The sequence below is a fragment of the Lissotriton vulgaris genome, chromosome 1_1 (assembly GCF_964263255.1).
Source record: "Lissotriton vulgaris chromosome 1_1, aLisVul1.2, whole genome shotgun sequence".
Classification (NCBI taxonomy): domain Eukaryota; kingdom Metazoa; phylum Chordata; class Amphibia; order Caudata; family Salamandridae; genus Lissotriton; species Lissotriton vulgaris.
This window is the reverse complement of record NC_141685.1, coordinates 1,116,654,068-1,116,676,816: the sequence shown is the minus strand read 5'-3', so window position 1 is coordinate 1,116,676,816 and position 22,749 is coordinate 1,116,654,068. Positions and strand designations below refer to the sequence as shown.

The window sequence follows — 22,749 nt, the reverse complement described above, 5'->3', positions numbered from 1 at the left end:
GACGATGTTGCTGCTCCTGAGTTTCAAAAAGAGAAGGTAAATCCAGAGAAATTACTCTCTTTAACACCTTGGCTGCTAGGTGTTTTCCCCTCCTGTGCTGATATTGCTTCGATACTATGGTTTCATGACGAGCTCAGCTCGTCATCAGCACAGCTCAACCGTGCATCATGACGAGCTGAGCTCTTCATCAGCATCGAAAGGGTTAAAGGATTTCCCTTCCTCTACAACGCTCATCATGCGCACATCCATGAGCCTGCTGTCACTGCAGTAAACGGACCGGCTGTGCCAGGGCACTAAACAGAGCCCGATAGAGACCCGTTTCGAGGCCCCCTGAAAAAACTGCCGGTGCTAAGCACCGGTGAGACCCAGCCCACTTAAAGCCCTGGTTGCTCATAGTTGTTTAAATCACTCATAATTACACTGAAATTATGAAAATGTCACACTTAGCAAACGGAAACCTTAGAATCTATGCGACTATAAGTACAAAGTGTGTGTTTACGCACAGCTTGCAGGTTTTCAAAACACATAAATAAAAGCCATTGTCATTTACATTGCCAATAGCTCAAACTCTCGCTAATTTGGGACCCATTGCATTGCAAATGCTTGTTTTAATAGGTGTGCGGATGATACTAGAACATACATGCCAATAGACCCGATTCAGACGGGAGACTGCTGATTTTTCAAACCAAAAAGGGCTTTATTGTAGCTGTCTCCCGCCTGAAATTTCATTTTCTACAATAGAAATCAATGGGAATTTTCATTCTCCCGGTTATTTTTTGTTTTAAATCTCCCACGTCCCTGGCCTAAAAATGTTGGCATGTCTGCTAGAATCCCATACGTTTTTCAACGCTATTCACTCCCTCCAAGAGAACGCTTTTGCAACACAAACAAACATTATATTTGCCCTTTAAGTGATATTGGAAAAGGCGAGATTTTACGCGGAAGAAGGTGAGATAGGAACATGTTTGCCTACAAAAGATTCTTCAGCTACTTCCTGGAAATACTATTGCCATGTATGTGTACGTGCGCGTGCTACCCCTTGTCCCGGCAGGCTCCGCGCTGTTCGAAGATGGCGGCGCCCATGGCCGGTACTTTCGGTGCCATGGCGTTTCGAGTTTGGCTGTGCCGCACCTCCGTGATGAGGCCGGGTCTCCGAGGCCATCTGAAATACTGTACTAACTCTTCCGTCCCGCTAGCGCCTTCCTGCCCCGCTATACTCCCCCTGCTCCTCCCCGGGGGTATACAGCTGTTCCGAGACTTTCTGAGCCCTGAGGAGGAGAGTTCCCTGCTGGCAGAGCTTGAGCGCCCCCTGGCAAAGGGGCGATACCAGGACGGCCACTGGGATCAGGTGAGGGAGTTAAGATGCCGAGGGGGCGTGGAGGTGTAATTGGGTAATGTTTATGAAGCCGACTGGGGCATGGTATGAGGAAAGTATCGTGTATCACTGGGTATCACATATCATGGTATGAGGAAAGTTGGGGCACTGGGGTAGGGTTATGAGGAAAGTACTAGCAGATGACGCCATCATCAGGGGCTTCCTTATTTAGTGTCCGAGCAAACAAGGAGAGTCGAGCCAGTGGTTTGGTTTGGCTTGGCTCGGCTCGAAGAGCCCGTGCACGAGCGTGTTACATGCTATGTGTAGTAATAAGACTATATTTTGCAGCTTTATGATTTACTGTCAGGGTTATATGTTTAAGGTGTTGTGATTTACCGTGGCCCCGAATGATCATTGTCGTAGCACTCTGGAATTCTGCATGAAATATTCCAGTCAACGGCTCCCTGTGGCAATTGCTTTGGGACTCTAATACGGGTGGTTGCGCTCCAAGTAGGCTCCTTATTTATGTACGAATAAACCCATTTTAACTACTACTTGGTCGTGGGCATAATGTTTCATAAAAGAGCAAAGCCATGAAAATGTTTGGTATGTAATTTTGCAACAAAAATTATGTAAATATTCATGACATAGTTTCAAAACTCACCCAAAATGTTTTTTTTGTATTATTCTGAAGCGTTTTACATAAGATGATATCACTGTTGTTTACCTGGCATCTTTGGTGTGATTTCCCCTGTCTGTTTGCGTCTGACATCCTGTTTAGGTCGAGCCTAGCAGTGTACGCTGCTCTGTAAGGCATGTTGGATTCAGTATATGAACTTCAAGCCGGCCCATCACTTGTCATTGGTTGTTCCGGGTGCCTTTCTAAACTCCCCACTTTGGAATAGTAAATCATGCCAATTTGTCCCTCCTGTAGATGTCGTTCCCGCCCATAACTACTGGCCCTTTTACAGGGCTCATTTCACTTCTATTTCAGTCCGTTTCATGCACTATTTTTCCAATTGCCTGCCTTGTGTTCTGGAAATGTTGAAAACTCTAGCAGCTGACCATTGTTACTGCTTTCCCCTCCCACCCACCTTTTCTCTGTGTGTTCTCCCCTTCACACCTTGGCGTTCATTTATGATCTACAGAGTCTGAGTCACTGAAGATCGAGTTGAGCAGTCACAAAGTTATAATGTTAAAAATGTGACTTTACTCGCTCGCTCCCTTTCACCCAATCTTTTGTTTTTAGCATTAATTATCTTTCACTCACTTGGGCGTTGCTCTTGTTCCGTAAACAGGGATGTAAATCTTGTCCTTTTTCAGTTCTCAAATGTGGCAGCTGTCTCTCTGTTCCTAGTGGTAATTCCCCATTCTTAGTCCTCTAGGCAGTGCTGCAGCTGCTGCGTCTCTGTTCCCAGAGGTAATTCCTCATTCTTATTGCTCTAGACAGTGCTGTAGCTGCTTCTCTGGTCCCAGTGGTAGTTCCTCATTCGAAGTTCTCTAGACAGTGCTGCTAGCTGCTTCGCTGATCTCATTGGAAATTCCTCATTCTAAGTCCTCTACACAGGGCTGCAGCTGCTTGTTTGGTCCTGTCAGTAATTTCTCCATTCTAAGTCCTGTAGACAGTGCAGCAGCTCTGTCTCTGTTCCCAGTGGTAATTCCTCATTCTTAGTCCTTTAGACTGTGCAGCAGCTGCTTCTCCGGTCCCAGTGATAATTTCTCATTCTTAGTCCTCTAGCCAGGGCTGCTAGCTGCTTTTTTGATCCCAGTGGGAATTCCCGGCAGTGCTGCAGCTGTGTCTATGTTCCCAGTGGTAATTCCTCGTTCTTAGTCCTCTAGGCAGAGCTGCTAGCTGCTTCTCTGATACCATCTGTAAAACCTCACACTAAGTTCTTGCAGCAGTGCTGCTAACGTCTTCTCTGGTCCCAGTGGTAAGTCCTTCTTCTAAGTCTCCCAGACAGTGCTGCTAGCTACTACTCTGGTTTCTGTCAGAAATACCTACATTTTAAGTCCTCTAGTGCTGCAGCTGTCTCTGTTCCCAGTGGCAATTCCTCATTCTTAGTCCTCTAATCAGTGCTGCTAGCTGCTTCTCTGGTCCTGTTAGTAATTCATCATTCTAAGCCCTCTAGACAGTGCTGCTACTGAATTCTCTGGTTTCTTTGGTAATGCCTCATTCGAAGTCCTCTAGACAGTGCTGCAGTTGATTCTCTGGGCCCGGGTAGTAATTCCTCATTCTAAGTCCTCTAGGCAGTGCTGCAGCTGTGTCTCTGTTCATACATCCACTACACTCTTTACCAAAATGCATAGATAAAAGATATTGTCATTTACAACGCCAGTAGCTCTAACTCTGACAAATGCGAGACCTATTGCATTGCAAATGCTTGTTGGACTGTGTGCTGAAGTTCGTTTTTGCTGGTTTTACGGCTCTAGGCACTTTTCCACTGCTGACTAGTGGTAAAGTGCATGTGCTCTGTGACTAAAACTTAATAACATATATTGTTTCTCCATGATTGGCGTATCTGATTTACTAGCAAGTCCCTAGTACAGTGCACTACGTGTGCCCAGGGCCTGTATATCAAATGCTACTAGTGCGCTGCAGCACGCATTGTGCCACCCACCTGAGAAGCCCTTCAAATATGTCCCAGGCCTGCCACCGCAGTGTCTGTCTGTGAAGTCTTAGGCTGCCCCGTCGCCTATGCAAGTCCACTTACTTGCCAGGCACAAACCTCCACTTTTATTACATGTAAGGCACCCTAGGTAGCCCTATGGGCAGGGGGTAGTGTATTTAAAAGGGAAGATATGTATGCATGGGTTTTACATGTCCTGGTAGTGAATATCTGCTAAACTCGTTTTCGTTACGGCCAGACCCATCTCTCCCATAGGCTAGCATTGGAGATTCCTTGTAACAGGTTACCAGCGTAACTACCAATTAGGAGCAGATAGAAAATTGGGGTTTTGGTGTCACAATTTAAAACCCTATTTTTGTAGTGAAGTTGGTTGATAAATTGCAGATCTGAAAATGCCACTTTAAAAAAGTTGGCATTTTCTTTCTTAACCATTCGGTGCCTCTGCCTGTCCATAGAATACACAGCTGGGTTGGATGACAGTTGGGCTTTGTGAACTCACTCTAGACAGTCACACACCGGGAGCTGAGGTGTGCCCTCCATATCTTGAGGACCCATCACCAGGCTGATGAGCCTTCCTGAGCTAGAGTGGTGGGATGGGCTGACACTTGCACCTGAATAGGGCTATGCCTATCCTCACACAAGTTGCCACTACATGTAGTGTGTCTGATGCCAGGGCAAGGAACAGCAGGGTCTTGTGCACTACAAAGACCGTTCTTTGAAGTCTCCATAAGTACTGGCCCTCTGACACCATATACTCGGAACACTTCTGGACTGAGGACATTCTGCCAAGAAGAAGAGCTGTTGAGGTGCCAGGAGGATTGGCACTTTGCTGCTTCTTTTGCTGTATTAGCCTGCTTCCTGCTGCTTCTGTCCTGGGAGGCATAGGACTGGGCTTTGCACTCTACGTTCTGCTTTCTAAAGGTTCTCCAAGGGCTTGAGTTGAGCTTGCCTGCTGTTGGAAGTCTCAGGGCCTTCAAAGACTTCCCCCGTAGCAACTGGGCTCCTGTGCTGGTAGTCCTTCTTGCCAAGTGGAGCCAAATCCAGGTCCTGGGCCCTTGGAAGTGAGTGTCCGTGCTACAAGAGGAAACCGACGTTGAGTGACTTCAGAACTGATGTCTGAATGTAACTTTGACGCAGCGCAACTGCCTGCCCCGAAGCTGTGGTCCCTGCATGACGCACAACCGCAACTTACTATGCAGGTTCCGACGACACTGCAGCACCTCCGTAGGACCGTCACTGCGGGAGTCTCAAGCACCGCGCCACTAACATCCATGAGACACAGCTCCGACTTAGCGCCGTAGCTGTGGCCCAGTGGTTTGACTTTGATGCCCTATACCTGAAACCATGCGTCTTAACCTCTGGCTGCATCATGGACCCCGCCCAGAAGTAAGGAACCAAGGGTCATCTCGGTACCCGCCACATCAACTTCCCTGTGCCCCTCATCGTCCACGGGCAACAGTGACTCCCCGATCTACAGTGTTGCCAGAAACCAACGCCTCACTTGCTTCAGTGAGGCGTCCCCTCCTTCATGCAACGCACTCTCCTTCAGTGCGAATGACCAGCATAGCAGTAAGGAACCTGTACTGCACCACCTTGCAACAGCAAGATATAGTACTGGGGTCTTCGTGACCCCCCCCCCCCCCCCCCCCCTCGACTCACCAGTCCTCACTCCTCGAGCTTAGACTGACGTTTTGGAGTAGTCAACGTCAACCGCGACCAGATAGCCTCGTTGCAGCTATTATGTTTTTAAAAGTCATACTTGATCTAATCTATGAAAACTCGTATTCTGATATGTGTATGTTGAATTCTTTTTTTCTTTTTTTTAATTTTTTTTTTATCTTGTTTTACTCAGATAAATATTAGCTATTTTTCTAAACCTGGTGTGAAGCACTTTTGTGGTGTGTTCACTGTATTACTGTGTACATGCGCAAATACTTTACATATTACCTCTGAGGAGAAGCCTGACTGCTCTTGCCAAGCTACAAAGGGGGGTGAGCATGGGTTATTCTTAGCGTGTATCTTACTTACCCTACCCTGAGTAAACATCCCTCCTTGGACAGGCTGCAAACCCCTGCCAACTAGAGAATCCCATCTCTAACAACTGCATTAACAGTCATTTATTAAAAGGGATAGCTTTTAAACAAGAATTTAAGAAGTATTCCCCATAACTCCTCCTCATGCTGATTGCAATGTTAATAGTAAATTAAGAGGCAGGTAATTTGCACTCTTAATTATTATGAGCGGAACAACATTATAGACCATTAAAACAACCCAAGGGATATTTTTCTATAACCCACATCCTGAAATAGCATGTTTGAAGATGCTGTCATCTGGAATATTGCAGAAAAAAGAGACATGGTCAAACAAAATATTTGCTTAATAGAACAAAGTTTAGTCAAATAGGGAAGCTAGGACTGATCATAGTATTTCTGGTTTCACATTGTGTATTTCAGCCTCTAGATGGGTTTCCTAATTCTCTCTTATGTTTTACATGAAGGTTAATGTTTGTGTTTAATTCTTGTGGCATGTGGTTAGATCGTGTCGTTGGAATATGCGATGTTACATCGCATGCAGTACAACACGGTCCTTACAACGACCGCGTTGTTACGCATACCATTACATCGTAAGTCGATTCTACGACTTGCTGTAGGGGGCGCACTGGACTTAGGAATAGAATAATTTACTATTCCAACTCCGGCGTCCGCAACAGTAGGGAAGGTGTTGTAATAGTAAATTATACTATTCCTTAGTTTAGAGCGCCCCCTACAGCAAGTCGTAGAAACGACTTTCGTTGTACTGCACGCGATGTAAACGCTACTTCCTGTGTTGTTGAGGTAGCAGGAGGAAGCCTCATGAAAGATTGTCTCATTTTAGGCTGAGCCAGAGCCAGGCACCTTGCTCAAGTGTGGCTCTCATACGTCTATTATCCAGTCTTTGATTTTTTTAGCACAACTGCTTTTTGGAGTTGCACTACTGAGTTGAAGTAGTGTTTTATATGCACTTCTACTCTTGAAGAGCGGATGCAGAGTTCTCAAGCTTTCAAAATTCTGAAGTGTGAGAACCAATCCCTTATTGGACATTGGCTGCCTAGAGTTTCCAAAGACTAACTGAAAAGTCGCTTTCTTCAGTAGTTTCCAACTCGTTTTCTCTTCCAACGTGTGATTTCAGCTCTTCACCGTGTGAAGGGAGCCAAAGTCGTGTGAAAAACGGTGGCACCGTGTGAGTTAGCAGGTCTGGATGTGTCCAATGCCGCACTTCCGGTCAAAGTAGGAGTTGTGTTGCAGTGCTGCCACCCTGGTAGGATGCCCTCCACAGCTCTGAAAGGCTGTACTTCACACACAGTCCGGTACTAGCCCTTCTGCATTTGTGTGACATTTAGCTTCCTGTGAGCAAAAGCTCAACCTAACCACCAAATGTTTGGGTCGCCCTTGCAGTGAGGGAAACTTGAGCTCTTGGCATTTGTGGATGGGTATCTCACTACTTTGAGTGAGTATGTGAATGGAAGTGTGTATTTGTTATGTGGCCTAAATGGATAGCATTTTCTGTATCATACGTGAGGACTGGAGTTGTGTTTTGTCGCAGCACCTAGGCTTGTACTTGGGCAACAAGCATTGGCAAGACAATACTACTCGCCTGTTAGAACTGTCGTCTTTGCAAATCTTTTTTAGCCATGCTGTATAACACCAAGGCTGCTATGCAGCATGGCAATTGAAAACAAAAGTGCGATGACTTGGTTGCCTCATCATTTTGTAAAGTCATGCATGTATTCAACATGCATGCATGTGTCTACAAAAGTGTTGTGAGGTGTTTTTCTTTTTATTTACATATCCAAGATGGATCTGTAAATAAAAAAAAAAGGGGGGGGGGGAATGCAACACAAGTGAAGTGAGGGAGATAAGCACAGGGGTGAGGGAGAGTAATGTGGATGGGATGTTATAGCAGATGGGGAGATAGCTGGAAAACACGTGCACTAATGAGGAAATGGCCACAATCATCTGGCAATTTCTCACCTGTGGACCAACGCTACAGAGAACTCAGTGTGTATTTTAATTGACAAAACTGTGATTTAAATAATTTCTCATCTTTGTACTATAAATATCTTGGTTGTCTTCTGTGACTATGCACTTGAATTCCTGTATTGGGGCTCACATTGACTTGATCTTGCAAATGTGTAAATATTTTAATGACATATAATACATTTCTCATTCATGCACTCTCAGGCGTGCTTAAAGAAAACACTAGTCCCCTAAAAGCTAGTAGTAGAAGCTTAGAAGCCAGTCATTCAAAACAATATTAACGAGACTATGCTCCTTGGAAGGGACAAGCACAAGATTGACTAACTGGGACATGAATAAGAAATGGGGGACTCGGAGTAACAGTAAAACTGACCACTGGTAAGAAATGGAATACCTGCAAGGCCCTGTATGTTGTTTGTAAGACCCTGATGCCCTTTCGCACCCAGAAAACTTGAGTTTTTGCTAGGCTCATCCTAAAAAGGAGTGAAACTGGTATCCTGACTTTTATTTTAACCCTAGTTTGATGCTACCCAGACTAAAGTGAGAGGCTTCTTAGGAATTACAGGCTACTACAGAAACTTTGCTGCAAGCTGCAGGGCAATAGTTGCACCCTTGATGACTCCAACATCCACAAAGCATCCTAAGAAAGTGATCTGGAATTCGGAGTGTCGGAAGGGCCTTAAGGACTGGAAGACCGAATTATATAACACACCTGTGTTGAAAGCACCTGTCTACGGTCAACCCATAGTCATACAGACTGATGCCTGGGTTAAGAAGTTGGAGCAGTACTGGCTAAACTTGATGATGACATTAGACAGCACACTGAGTCCTTTATGAGCTGCACACTATCTCCTAGACAACAGTACTGGGCTGTAATTCTTTTTTTTATTGAAAAAGAATTCTTTGAAACTGTGTGAGCTTTGAGGAGAATCCAGCCTTACTCGTTTGGTACCAGGTTTGTGCTACAGATAGGTCACAAGCCACTCAAGTAATTGGTGGCAATGAAAGGAAAGAATCGCCCGTTTCTGAGATTGTCTGTCTCTTTACAATGCCAGAATGAATCATTGTTTTGCAGATGGACTTTCATATCGTTTTGCCAATCTGACAACTATACTTTTCCAATGGTGGAGTGACCTTCTGGGGTAGTCTGATCTAGGAGGGGCTTCTGTTGGAACAAGAATGTCTGCTCCATGGTAAACATAACTGTGAATCTTTACCCAAGGGAGTCAGTAAATTGTGCCATCATTGACAGAGGAAAAATAGCAATGGCTGTTCTACAAATTCACAAAATATGGCATGCTGGTGTCCCTGTTTTTCGTGTTGTACTAAGGACTTAGAATAAACCAGGATGTGAAAAGAGTAAATTACATGTTTGACTTTTGACTTGCGATTAACACTGAGGCCCTCTGCCCATAGCTCTGCGACAGGTAGCGTAGGGTTTTCCTTACGCTCTCTTACGATTTATTTGACATTTGAGGGCTTTGGGCACAGGCCCCCACACTTGTCAGCACGCGGAATAAATAATACATAGCATAAACTTTGGACTTAAAAATGATATAAACAGGTGTGCAGGCTCATCACACTACACATTCAATATAACTTGCGTGCCCACACGTGGACCAGCATCCACAACAAGATGTCTTGGCAAGACATTTCGAGCATTACAACTAATCAAGCAGATACTAAGGTATACTCAACGGAAGAAGCTGAATCAATTTATGCACTGGTCAAAGAGACTAGAGAATATGGTTCATCTTCGGGAACTACAGCACAGCAATTACGGCAACTCGAATACTTGATGAGGAAAGAAATCAACCAGCGCTTACATGCTACGACATTAATAGAGTATCATAAGGTGAAAAGAATTCCGCGTGGTTTGAGGATTGCTTTACGTCCTATGCTTTTTAGGTTTGACAAAAGATTTATGGCACGCTGGTATGCCATATTAAATAAATGCTCGCTGGATCTCATTCTCCTGATCGTGGAGGAAATTTCAACTTTGTTGAGGGAATTGACTTTAGACATTAACAAACTTAAGGATGAAATTACTGAACGTATGGAGCAGGAAGATTGGGATAAGGTGCTTGAGAACATCAACAGGAACTTGGATATTCACGCAAAAGAAGTTCATGAACGTAAGACCCGAAAGTTTCGCCGAGACACAATAGACTATAAGCTTGACGAGGTTTATACGTGGGCTGAGAAATACGCACAAAGAAGGGTTTTTAAGAAACCCGGCGCAACATCGTCGGAAGAGAGCATTGTGACTGATCAAGACCTATCACTACAACGACCCAGTGCATCTTCGGTGCCGCAAACATCTCATCCAACTCCAATGGAGATAGCAACTACATCTACCGGTACAACACCTTTTTTAGTGGAAGGCCCCAAAGCCAAGATGCCTCCAGACAAAAATCTAGCCAATGCAGGCGGCCAGTCAGGCGTGGAAAAACCAAAAACGATAAACCATAGAGGACTGTGAAGAAATGAAATCGCTTGTGGTGAACATCTCAAAGAGACCTTTAACTAGGGATTAGGAAGCTATTTTAAGCAAAGGAGTATCTTTTGTCCCTACATACGTATCTAATGCCTTGGAAAATGAGGTGATGCTTTTCAAATTCATGCGCAAACTACGGTTGAGATGGTTCTTTTCGAGTATGGCCACAACGAATGGAGAAGAACCTACGCCATATAAGTTCAAACCAAAGAGTACATTTATCTCACCCATCTCCCACAAAACTTTGGATACATTTGAAACCCTAGTAAAAAAGGATTTGGAAAGCATACGATATGGTCTTGGCGAGTCACTATCTCAATATGAGCACGAGCACTATATCTTCTACACTAGTAAGAGGTTGACTTTCGAGTGAGGCATTTTTCAATTTGTAACCATAGGAATTTTGTTTCGTACATTATGTTTAGGAATGTAATTGCGGCGTATTTTTTATGGTTTTTCTGAACTACACACGTGGTGTCTTCACTCTATTGAGCACTATTAGTTCTTCTTTTTATTCTACTTAAATCCGTGGTGTCTGCGGTGTCATTCCCCAGCTTTAATTTATACTTACGTAGTGCAGGTCAATGACTGCATGTTAAGGAAATTTGAAGTAATAACAAATGTTTTGCTGTTTTTTGTGTTATAGATCTGAACTGGAACCACATTACTTTCTTCAAGAAATTGTGTACTATAATAATCTTGTTGTGACATTTATCCCCTGACGAAGGGTTCATTTTAGAACCCGAAATGCATTGGGTATCTCTTTAAGTTTTTGTAAACCATATTGTTTTCAAATGATTGAAATGTAATGAGTGAGCAAGAAACTCATGAACTGAATTCATAAATTTGTTGAGATGGACTAAATACAAATGATATACATTGACATCGTAATTGTACGACTAACTATGGTTTAATGCTGTAGAATAAACCAGGATGTGAAAAGAGTAAATTACATGTTTGACTTTTGACTTACGATTAACACTGAGGCCCTCTGCCCATAGCTGTGCGACAGGTAGCGTAGGGTTTTCCTTACGCTCTCTTACGATGTACTAAGGACTTGGACATCAGTCGCCTACTTACTATGAGGGCAGCGTTGGTGCATTCTGCCAGGTCACAGGACAGTCCCAGGACCTCACGTGATCAAGGACAGTCCTAAGCTTCTGTGCACAAACTGTTAGTGAATTATTAATTGGGCTGGATGGGGGGTGGGGTCCTTCACAAGTAATAAAGTAACTGACCTGTTCTGTTCAGACAGGTTTCCGTAATTTTAACCAGGGCTCAATCCAAGATAGCTAGATTGCGCAGAGCAGACCTATTTAATGAAAATGTGTAAAGAATTTAGAAGCACCAAAACAGTAACAAAGTCAAAAACACAACGGAATAAAATCCCACTCCAATTTAGAAAAAAAGAACACATTGTAATAAACAAAATGACACCATAATAAAAAAAATCCAATGAGGGGAACCTGAGATATTAATTTTTAAAGATGTAAGTTAAAATAACACCCAGAAGCACCAATGATAGTCTATTGAAGAGGTAGACCAGGATCTAAGTGTGATTTCAGGCAGACTGCGATGGAGCACGGGTCAACTACACTAGGCCGGTCATCCCAGTCCAAGGTTTTACATTAGAATTTGATCCCTGAAATGGAAGTGGAAATCATTCAGCGGTGCAAGGCCGCAGGCTGTATCAGGGAATGGGTTCCACAGGCCGGATACCTTATTGACAGCCCACTGAAACAGATTTGCTACTGCTGAGAAGCTAAAAGCGGGAGAACCCTGGTTCTTCAGCCCAGTGAAGTCGCTTCTTGGATGGATTGGCTCGAGTGGTAGGCCCCAGTCCCTTGGTGGCTGTAAGTTCGATTTCCCACCGCTTTTCAGAGATTGTAGAAAAATATAAGGTAGGCACCGCTAGGGGTCCCAGGACCTCAGGGACAGCTCTTGGAGATCAAGACTCGCTCCAGCAGAATCTTGCACCAGTGTCCAGTTCAGGTCAAGTTACAGCTAGTCAGGTGGGCACTTCAGGGAAAAGGCCTCTTGCTACTTGTTATGTCCCTGTAGCCACACAGGATTTTGGCCAACTGATCCTTAGAGTCCACTTCCTTGTCCTAGGCACAAGTGCAAACAGGCCCAGTACTTCAGGTCTCTTCCCAGGTCTGTGGGTAGCTCCCCTCCCACTGGGTTTGGAGCCAACCTGTCTTGAGGTTTAAAAGTTCGCCTTCTCCAGGTCTCGCCTTACATTTACTTGTGAAAGGGTGGGCCCGCTATACGTTACTGAAGTATCTAGGCCCACACTACTGGTCTTACTGCAAGGGGAAGAAAAATACTTCTCATACCCAGTTAAATATGCCAGTCAGAGATAGGCCAATTTCTACTTGCTTTAGGGGGTAGTACACATACAATGGGCCCTGGGCAAGAGCTCCAGTGTGCAGAATTTGAAAACCAGCAGTGAAATTCAGGATAAAATGGGGGTTTCTTGAGTTCTACAAATACCACTCCCACACGGTGACTCAAACACGTCGAAGCAGGAGACATAAAACACAACACCTAGAAAAGGGTTTCACTTTAGAAAATGCAAAGACTCTCTTTTAAGAATAAGGCTTGGGTTTTATTTACGCAATGCTCTCTACCAGAAAGGCTTTCCCAGATGTCAAAGGAACCACATTCAAATGTATGTGTATGTGTATGTGTATGTGTGTGTGTGTGTGTGTGTATGTGTATGTATGTGTGTATATATATATATATACATACAGCCTGACACCGGAGCCAGCCCACCTGGGGGCAGGTACGAAACACCAAACGTGGGACTCACAGAGACGCTGCTGCTTTCAAGTACTGCAGTCCGTGATTTAAATAGAAAACCGGCTTCCCTTGCACAATCGCTCACTGGAGAGCGCAAGTAACTAAAAACTAAATATAGTTCCTTGACAGCCGGCCCCTGTGAATGGGAGGGGCACACCCATCCTACAAATCCCAGAATGCCTGCAGCCTGACACCGGAGCCAGCCCACCTGGGGGCAGGTACAAAACGCCAAACGTGGGACTCGCAGAGACGCTGCTGCTTTCAAGTACTGCGGTCCGTGAACAAGAGGCAGGAGCCTCGAAACGCGTAGGACCTGGAAAGAATGTTGTGGAAGCAGGATACCGTTTTTCAGAGGAAATAAAGGACGCTTTTGAAAAGGAAAGGTGTTCTGTGTTGCTCCTCGTGTGCGCTTCCAAGCAACATGGTAAACCTGGATACAGACATTACGGCCGGCCACGGTCGTGGAGTGCGCACCGCCACCTAAGTGTGTGGACTGCTGCGAGGTACCAGAATCTCGATGAGCAGGAGAGCAACACCCGATTTAAATAGAAAACCGGCTTCCCTTGCACAATCGCTCACTGGAGAGCGCAAGTAACTGCAGTCCGTGAACAAGAGGCAGGAGCCTCGAAACGCGTAGGACCTGGAAAGAATGTTGTGGAAGCAGGATACCGTTTTTCAGAGGGAATAAAGGACGCTTTTAAAAAGGACAGGTGTTCTGTGTTGTTCCTCCTGTGCGCTTCGAAGCAACATGGTAAACCTGGATGTGTATATATATGTATGTATATGTATATATATATATATATATATATATATATATATATATATATATATATATTCATAACACATTTGGTAAATGCAACAGTTAAATGCATGGATAATAATATGAGATGTACCTTAAGCAAATAATACTGGACGTAATGCAAGAGTTCGGAGGACAGACGAGGGACAGGGCTTCTGCCAAGAGCAGTTTGTGACTGCACGAAGCGGAGAGAATCACTGTATCCCGTCGCAAGGCCCGCCTGATGCCTGTCTGAGGGGCTAGGACGATCAAGGGGACCCAAGGAGGCAAAAGGACATGCTAACAAATACGGGGGCAATCATTTGAACTCTGCACTTTTTACCCCTGAAACTGAGACTATTTTGGTCTTTTATTTTTCTCCCCCCAGCAAAACCAGTCCCGGGATAGAGAACTCTGGGACACGTAGTTGTTCATCGAACTACAGAGGGTGTGCTGACATGTGACCATGGGGGTGGGCTCCCAGACCAATGGGAGTGCAGCAGGAGGTATATGCAGGTGTGGGACTAACAAGACTGTGTTTGAATGGGCATCTGAGGAAGGCGCTTGTTGCGCCGAAATACATCATGCCGCATTGCCCGAAATAAAGCCTCCAACCGATGTCCCCTGTGTGGCCTCTCACCTTTCTACATTGGAGGGGTGCTTTTTGGATATATATGTATGTATGTATGTATACATGTGTATGTGTGTGTGTGTGTGTATATATATATATATATATATCACTGAAAAAACCATCGGTTTCAGGCCTTATATAGTTAGGAATTAGCATTTAAAAAAACCATTGAAATTGCTCCTATATAGTTAGTTGTACTAACTATATTTCGCGCACCCCCAATCCACTGCTGATGATGTCACATATTACATCATTCATGACATGGTCAGTGACATCACTGATGACATCTCAAATGACATCAGTGATGACATCACCGATGACATCATCCAGTGAATATGGTGTGCTTCGTTATTTAAATATGCATTATATATATAGCAATTTGCATTGAAGTTTGAGTGGATATATAAAAATAAATATTTGGATGGAGGACGTTAACAATGTATAGTGTCTCACTAAATATAGTGGATAGTGACTAAACTGTGTGAATATCTGTATCACTTTGTCAGTTGTTGTGTAAACTGGTTCTCCAGTTGGTTACTAGCTATGTGAAAGTCTATGTTAGTTATTGATTAGTTAACTGAGTATTTGTATGGGAGAGTGAACGTGTGTGTGGTTCGGTAGAGGGTGTGTGACTGCCCAAAGATGTGTGAATAGTTGATTCAGTAGATATATGAAGTTAAAACTACATGTTCTAACAGTTGTTTGGGTGAATGAATATCTTTATGGGTGTGGTGATGAGCAAATATATTTCTCAATGGTACATGTCCAACAAACTAGAAAAATAAAAGGCAGTGTACGTGTCAGTTGTTTATAAATAAGTATACATAAGACTCAATGATTGTGTGAGTGACTGTATGGATAACTGTATACTTGTAGTAATTATATAATATACTAAATATGACTTCCTATCTAAATGAATAGATGAAGTGGTGTTTGCGTACGTGTGTAGCTAAGTAAGTATGTAAGTATGATCCATTGTTTGCATAAGTGAGTAGGATAACTTTATATGTGAATAGGTTATGTGCTGGTGTGTAATGTAGGTATAGGTGTATAAATATTTTTGATAGTGTTCTATTGTTCATTGACAGCATGTATGAGTGAATCTACAGGTAAGTGATTAGATGTGTGTATACATCTAGGAATCAATGAGTGGGTTTTTAAATACTTGTATTGCTGTGTCAATGGATTCAAATATGATACTCTGTATTTTACAAAGAGCGATGAAAGATTTTACTAGTGTATGAAAAGGTGTATGTGATTGTCACGTGGATGATGTCATCAGTGATGTCATCATTGATGTCATTTGAGATGTCATCAGTGATGTCACTGACCATGTCATGAATGATGTAATATGTGACATCATCAGCAGTGGATTGCGGGTGCGCGAAATATAGATAGTACAACTAACTATATAGGAGCAATTTCAATGTTTTTTTTATATGCTAATTCCTAACTATATAAGGCCTGAAACCTATGTTTTTTTCAGTGAATTTGCAAGGTTTTTAAAATGCGAATTCCTAACTATATAAGGCATGAAAGCTATGTTTTTTTCAATAATTTTTCAAGGTTTTCTAAATGCTAATTCTATTAGCGGATAACGTTTAAATATGTTAATATCCTTGTGGGACCACCTGAGCAGCCCTAGGGGGTGGGGGTGTTTCTACCCTGCCCCCTTTTTAGGTCTCGTGACCTATTAATGCGCATGCGCATTGATAGAGAAGCGAGACTATAGGGCTTTAAACAAACTTTAACTAACTGGTGATTTGGTGCAGTGCCCGTGCGCTTTTAGGTCAATGCGCAAGCGCATTGACCTAAAATGCGCGTGCACAGCATCAAATTGCCAGCCATCTGTTGCCCAGCTTGGTGCCGCTCCACCCCCTGCCAGATCAAAGGCTTTCACGGCCGGCCGGCCGTGCTTTCAGTTTCACGGCCGGCCTGCCGTGTAAAGTGCACTTTTTATTTACGATGCCCACCATACAGCCTTCTTGAGCTGTTCTTTTGATGGATGAATGTGGTTGCTTTGATTTCAATTTTTAGTCACTGAACGTGCGCTGCAATGGATTTCTTTAGCTTAAAAGAATTGTTAAGTAAGTTATTGGTCTTTGTCAGTAATGCTCCGTTTCTTTTTGCACAATATATGCAGTTTGCAGAAGCACTATTTTTTGGGCAATGTGTTTTCTTTTTCACCAGCTTTCTTATTTGTCTTTTCATGCTCTTTATTTAGTTGTGTTGGTGACTTTTTATTAATCAGCTGTAGAATGTGCTGTATTCACACAGCTAAGTGGATAGTCTTATTTATTTCTAAATGATCATGGCTGGTTAAGGTTGCGAGTCAGCGCAAAATAAATCATTATTTTATATTGTATAATCCGCACTTAATGCATGCGGGTTCAATGTAATCCACCACCACATCCACCACCACATCCACCACCACATCCACCACCACATCCACCACCACATCCACCACCACATCCAACACATCCACTGCATCCACCATCACCACTGCATCCACCACCACCGCATCCACCACCACCACATCCACCACCGCATCCACCACCACCACATCCACCACCACATCCACCAACACTTTAACCACACCCACCACCACTACATCCACCACACCCACCACCACTACATCCACCACCCCATCCACCACCACCACCACCCCATCCACCACCACTGCATCCACCATCAACACTGCATCCACCACCACCACATCCACCGCATCCACCACATCTACCATCACCACCACATCCACCACCACATCCACCATCACATCCACTATCACCTCCACATCCACCGCCACACCCACCACCACATCCACATCCACCACCACCACCACATCCACCACCACCACCACATCCACCACCACATCCACCACCACACCCACCACATCCACCACCACACCCACCACATCCACCACCACATCCAACACATCCACCACCACCACCACATCCACCACCACCACCACATCCACCACCACCACCACATCCACCACCACCACCACATCCACCACCACCACCACATCCAACACCTCATCCACCACCACATCCACCACACCCACCACCACTACATCCACCACACCCACCACCACTACATCCACAACCATCACCCCATCCACAACCATCACCCCATCCACCACCACCACTGCATCCACCACCACCACCGCATCCACCACCGCCACATCCACTGCATCCACCACCACCATCCCCACCTCCACATCCACCATGACATCCACCACCACATCCACCATCACCTCCACATCCACCATGACATCCACCACCACATCCACCACATCCACATCCACCGCATCCACCACCACCACATCCACCACCACCACATCCACCACCACCACATCCACCACCACTTTCACCACATCCACCACCACATCTAACACGTCCACCACCACTTCCACCACCACCACATCCCCCACCGCACCCACCACCACCACATCCACCACCAACACCGCATCCACCACCACCACATCCACCACCACATCCACCACCACATCCACCACCACCACATCCACCACCACATCCACCAACACTTTAACCACACCCTCCACCACCACATCCACCACCCCATCCACCACCACCCCATCCACCACCACTGCATCCACCATCACCACCACCGCATCCACCATCACCACATCCACCACATCCTCCACCGCATCCACCTCCACCGCATCCACCACCACCGCATCCACCGCATCCACCACCACAGCATCCACCACCACCGCATCCACCGCATCCACCACCACAGCATCCACCACCACAGCATCCACCATCACCACATCCACCACCACATCAACCGCATCCACCACCACATCCACCATCACCACCACCTCCACATCCACCATGACATCCACCACCACATCCGCATACACCGCATCCACCACCACCACATCCACCACATCCACATCCACCACCACCACATCCACCACCACATTCACCACCACATTCACCACCACATTCACCACCACATTCACCACCACATTCACCACCACATTCACCACCACATTCACCACCACATTCACCACCACATTCACCACCACATTCACCACCACATTCACCACCACATTCACCACCACATTCACCACCACATTCACCACCACACCCACCACCACACCCACCGCCACACCCACCACCACCACATCCAACACTTCCACCACCACCGCATCCACCACCACATCCACACCCACCACCACATCCACCACCACCACCACCGCATCCACCACCACCACGCATCCACCAACACCACATCCACTGCATCCACCACCACCACCCCCACCACCACATCCACCATCACCTCTACATCCACCATGACATCCACCGCCACATCCACCACCACATCCACCACATCCACATCCACCGCATCCACCACCACCCCATCCACAGCCACCACCACATCCACCACCACATCCACCACCACATCTAACATGTCCACCACCACTTCCACCACCACCACATCCACCACCGCATCCACCACTACCACATCCACCACCGCATCCACCAACACCACATCCACCACCGCCACCACATCCACCACCGCATCCACCACCACCACATACACCACCACATCCACCACCACATCCACCACCACCACATTCACCCCATCCACCACCACCACCCCATCCACCACCACTGCATCCACCATCACCACCGCATCCACCACCACCACATCCACCACATCCACCACCACATCCACCTGCACATCTACCATGACATCCACCGCCACATCCACCACCAGATCCACCACATCCACATCCACCGCATTCACCACCACCACATACAACACCACCACATCCACCGCATCCACCACCACATCCACCATCACCACCACCTCCACATCCACCTCCACATCCACCACCACATCCAACACTTCCACCACCACCACATCCACCACCACATCCACATCCACCACCACTTCCACCACCACCGCATCCACCACCACCACCACTGCATCCACCACCGCATCCACCACCACATCCACCACCACATCCACCACCACATCCACCACCACATCCAACACATCCACCACCACCACATCCAACACCACCACCGCATCCACCACCACCACATCCACCACCACATCCACCACCACCACCACCACATCCACCGCCGCATCCACCACCACCACATACACCACCACATACACCACCACATCCACCACTTACACCACACCCACCACCACCACATACACCACACCCACCACACCCAGCACCACTACATCCACCACCCCATCCACCACCACCCCATCCACCACCACTAACACCCCATCCACCACCACCACTGCATCCACCACCGCATCCACCACCACCACCACATCCATTGCATCCACCGTCACCACATCCACCACCACATTCACCACCACATCCACCATCACTTTCAACACATCCACCACCACCACATTCACCACCACATCTAACACGTCCACCACCACCACCACCACTTCCACCACCACTACATCCACCACTGCATCCACCACCACCGCATCCACCACCACCACATCCACCAACACTTTAACCACACCACCACCTCCACATCCACCACACCCACCACCACTACATCCACCACCCCATCCACCACCACCACCACCACCACATCCAGCATCACCTCCACATCCACCATGACATCCACATCCACCGCATCCACCACCACCACATCCACCACCACCACATTCACCACCACTTTCACCACATCCACCACCACCACCACATCCACCACCACATCCAACACATCCACCACCACCGGATCCACCACCGGATCCACCACCACCGGATCCACCACCACCGTATCCACCACCGTATCCACCACCACATCCACCACCACCACATCCACCACCACCACATCCACCACCACCACATCCACCACCACCACATCCACCACCACCACATCCACCACCACCACATCCACCACCACCACATCCACCACCACCACATCCACCACCACCACATCCACCACCACCACATCCACCACCACCACATCCACCACCACCACCACCACCACATCCACCACCACCACATCCACCACCACCACCGCATCCACCAACACCACATCCACCACCACCACATCCACCACCACTTCCACCGCATCCGCCACCACATCCACCACCACCACCGCATCCACCACCACCGCATCCACCACCACCACCGCATCCACCACCACCGCATCCACCACCACCACATCCACCACCACCACCACATCCACCACCGCATCCTCCACCACATCCACCACCACCATATCCCCCAGATCCACCACCACCACATCTGTGTGTGTGTGTGTGTGTGTGTGTGTGTTTAGGTGCAAAAGCAGTGTTCTTGGATTTTCATCACAATAAAATACACTGAACATAATCTTCACAAAAGTTATTTACAAATATTTTAAGGTATTGCCATTATAAATTACAATAACTTTTATTTAAGTATTAATTATTTACAAAATTAAAAGCCATTGTAATTTGTAATATCAATACATCTAAGTCACGTAAATACAACACATATTGCATTACAAATGCTATAGGTGTCACATTTGCGAAAGTTAAAACTATTGACATTGTAACTGACAAAGCTATTAATTTTGCTATTTTCAAAACCAACACATAAATAAAAAAAGTGTCATTTACAATACCAATCGCTCAAACTTTCCTAATACGAGACCTATTGCATTTCCAATGCTTGTTGTTTTTACACCTCTCTGCAACGCAGCCGTCGGGCGCGTTTGCAGAGGGGAAACTAATTCCCCTTGCATACTGGGGGTCCCTGGGGGCCAACAAGCCCACCTGGAACCTCCAGTATGCGCCAGTGGGCTGCATTACAGAGAGGTGTAATGAGGCCACACCCTTTTTTTACACCTCTCTGCAAAGCAGCCCCGGGCGTGTTTGCAGAGGGGGAACTAATTCCCCTTGCATACTGGGGGTCCTGGGGGCCAACTAGCCCACCTGGAACCTGCAGTATGCGCCAAGGGGCTGCGTTGCTTTGCCCCGGGGGGCGGCGGTCCCCGGGGAAGTGTGGGGGGGATTGTGGACCCCCCCACACTTCTTTATCAACATGCCCCCGCAATTTGGTCCCCCCCGGGGGGTAATTTGTTTAAAAACAGACCAGGTTTAAACAAAACAAAAAATTGGTCCTTGTGGGACCACCTGGGCAGGACTAGGGTGTCAGGGTGTATCTACCCTGCCCTCTTTTTGTGTTCTTCACGTTTGTTTTTTTGCTTTTTTTTGCCTTTGTCTATCGAGCACAAGATGGATGCCAACACTTCCTGGTTAGAAGTGTTGACAGCCAATGAGCATGCAGCTTTCTCGGGAAGGCATGCTGATTGGCTGCCACTGTCTGTCAACACTAGCACAAGATGGATGCCAACACTTCCTGGTTAGAAGTGTTGACAGCCAATGAGCATGCAGCTTTCTCGGGAAGGCATGCTGATTGGCTGCCACGGTCTGTCAACACTCCAAACCAGGAAGTGTTGGCAGCCATCTTGTGCCTCGGTAGAACCAAGGCACAAGAAAGCAGTGAAACAAAGGTCCAAAACACGCAAAGGGAGCAGGGTAGAAGCACCCTGACCCCCTAGACCTGCTCAGGGGGTCCCACAAGGACCCCCCAGGTTCCCCAAAAAGATATATATATATTTTTTTTAATTGCACTGTACGCGTACGGTGCGCGTACCCCGCAATTTTTCAAAAAAAAATAAAATAAGTTTGGGGGCCTGTCATTTGAGATGTCATCAGTGATGTCACTGACCATGTCATGAATGATGTAATATGTGACATCATCAGTGGATTGCGGGTGCGTGAAATATAGTTAGTACAACTAACTATATAGGAGCATGCTAATTCCTAACTATATAAGGCCTGAAACCTATGGTTTTTTCATATATCTATACTACTATTATAAAGAGAGAACAGAAACCTTTTGGCAAGGTAAACTCGGGAACCACAGCGCCAATCCACACACCCAATACATTGTTGTAATCCTCAGGGTGTGTAGATGGACATAGGCTGCATAAAATAAAAAAAAAACGTAAATTAAAAAATTTCACTTTAAAAACAAAGTAGTCACCTAAAAGTAGCGCCGGCCGCGACGTAG

At 46.2% G+C, this 22,749-nt stretch overlaps 1 protein-coding gene across 1 annotated transcript in view; it reads left to right on the top strand.

Moving 5' to 3' along the window:
• The first annotated feature begins 1,006 nt into the window (after window positions 1-1,006).
• ALKBH7 (alkB homolog 7, RNA demethylase) overlaps window positions 1,007-22,749 on the top strand; it is a 73,447-nt gene continuing 51,704 nt past the window's right edge. The window contains exon 1 of the mRNA XM_086963683.1: window positions 1,007-1,348. Within this exon, the coding sequence (XP_086819809.1) occupies window positions 1,016-1,348 (333 nt within the window). The 5' untranslated portion in view covers window positions 1,007-1,015. The remainder of the gene's footprint in view (window positions 1,349-22,749) is intronic.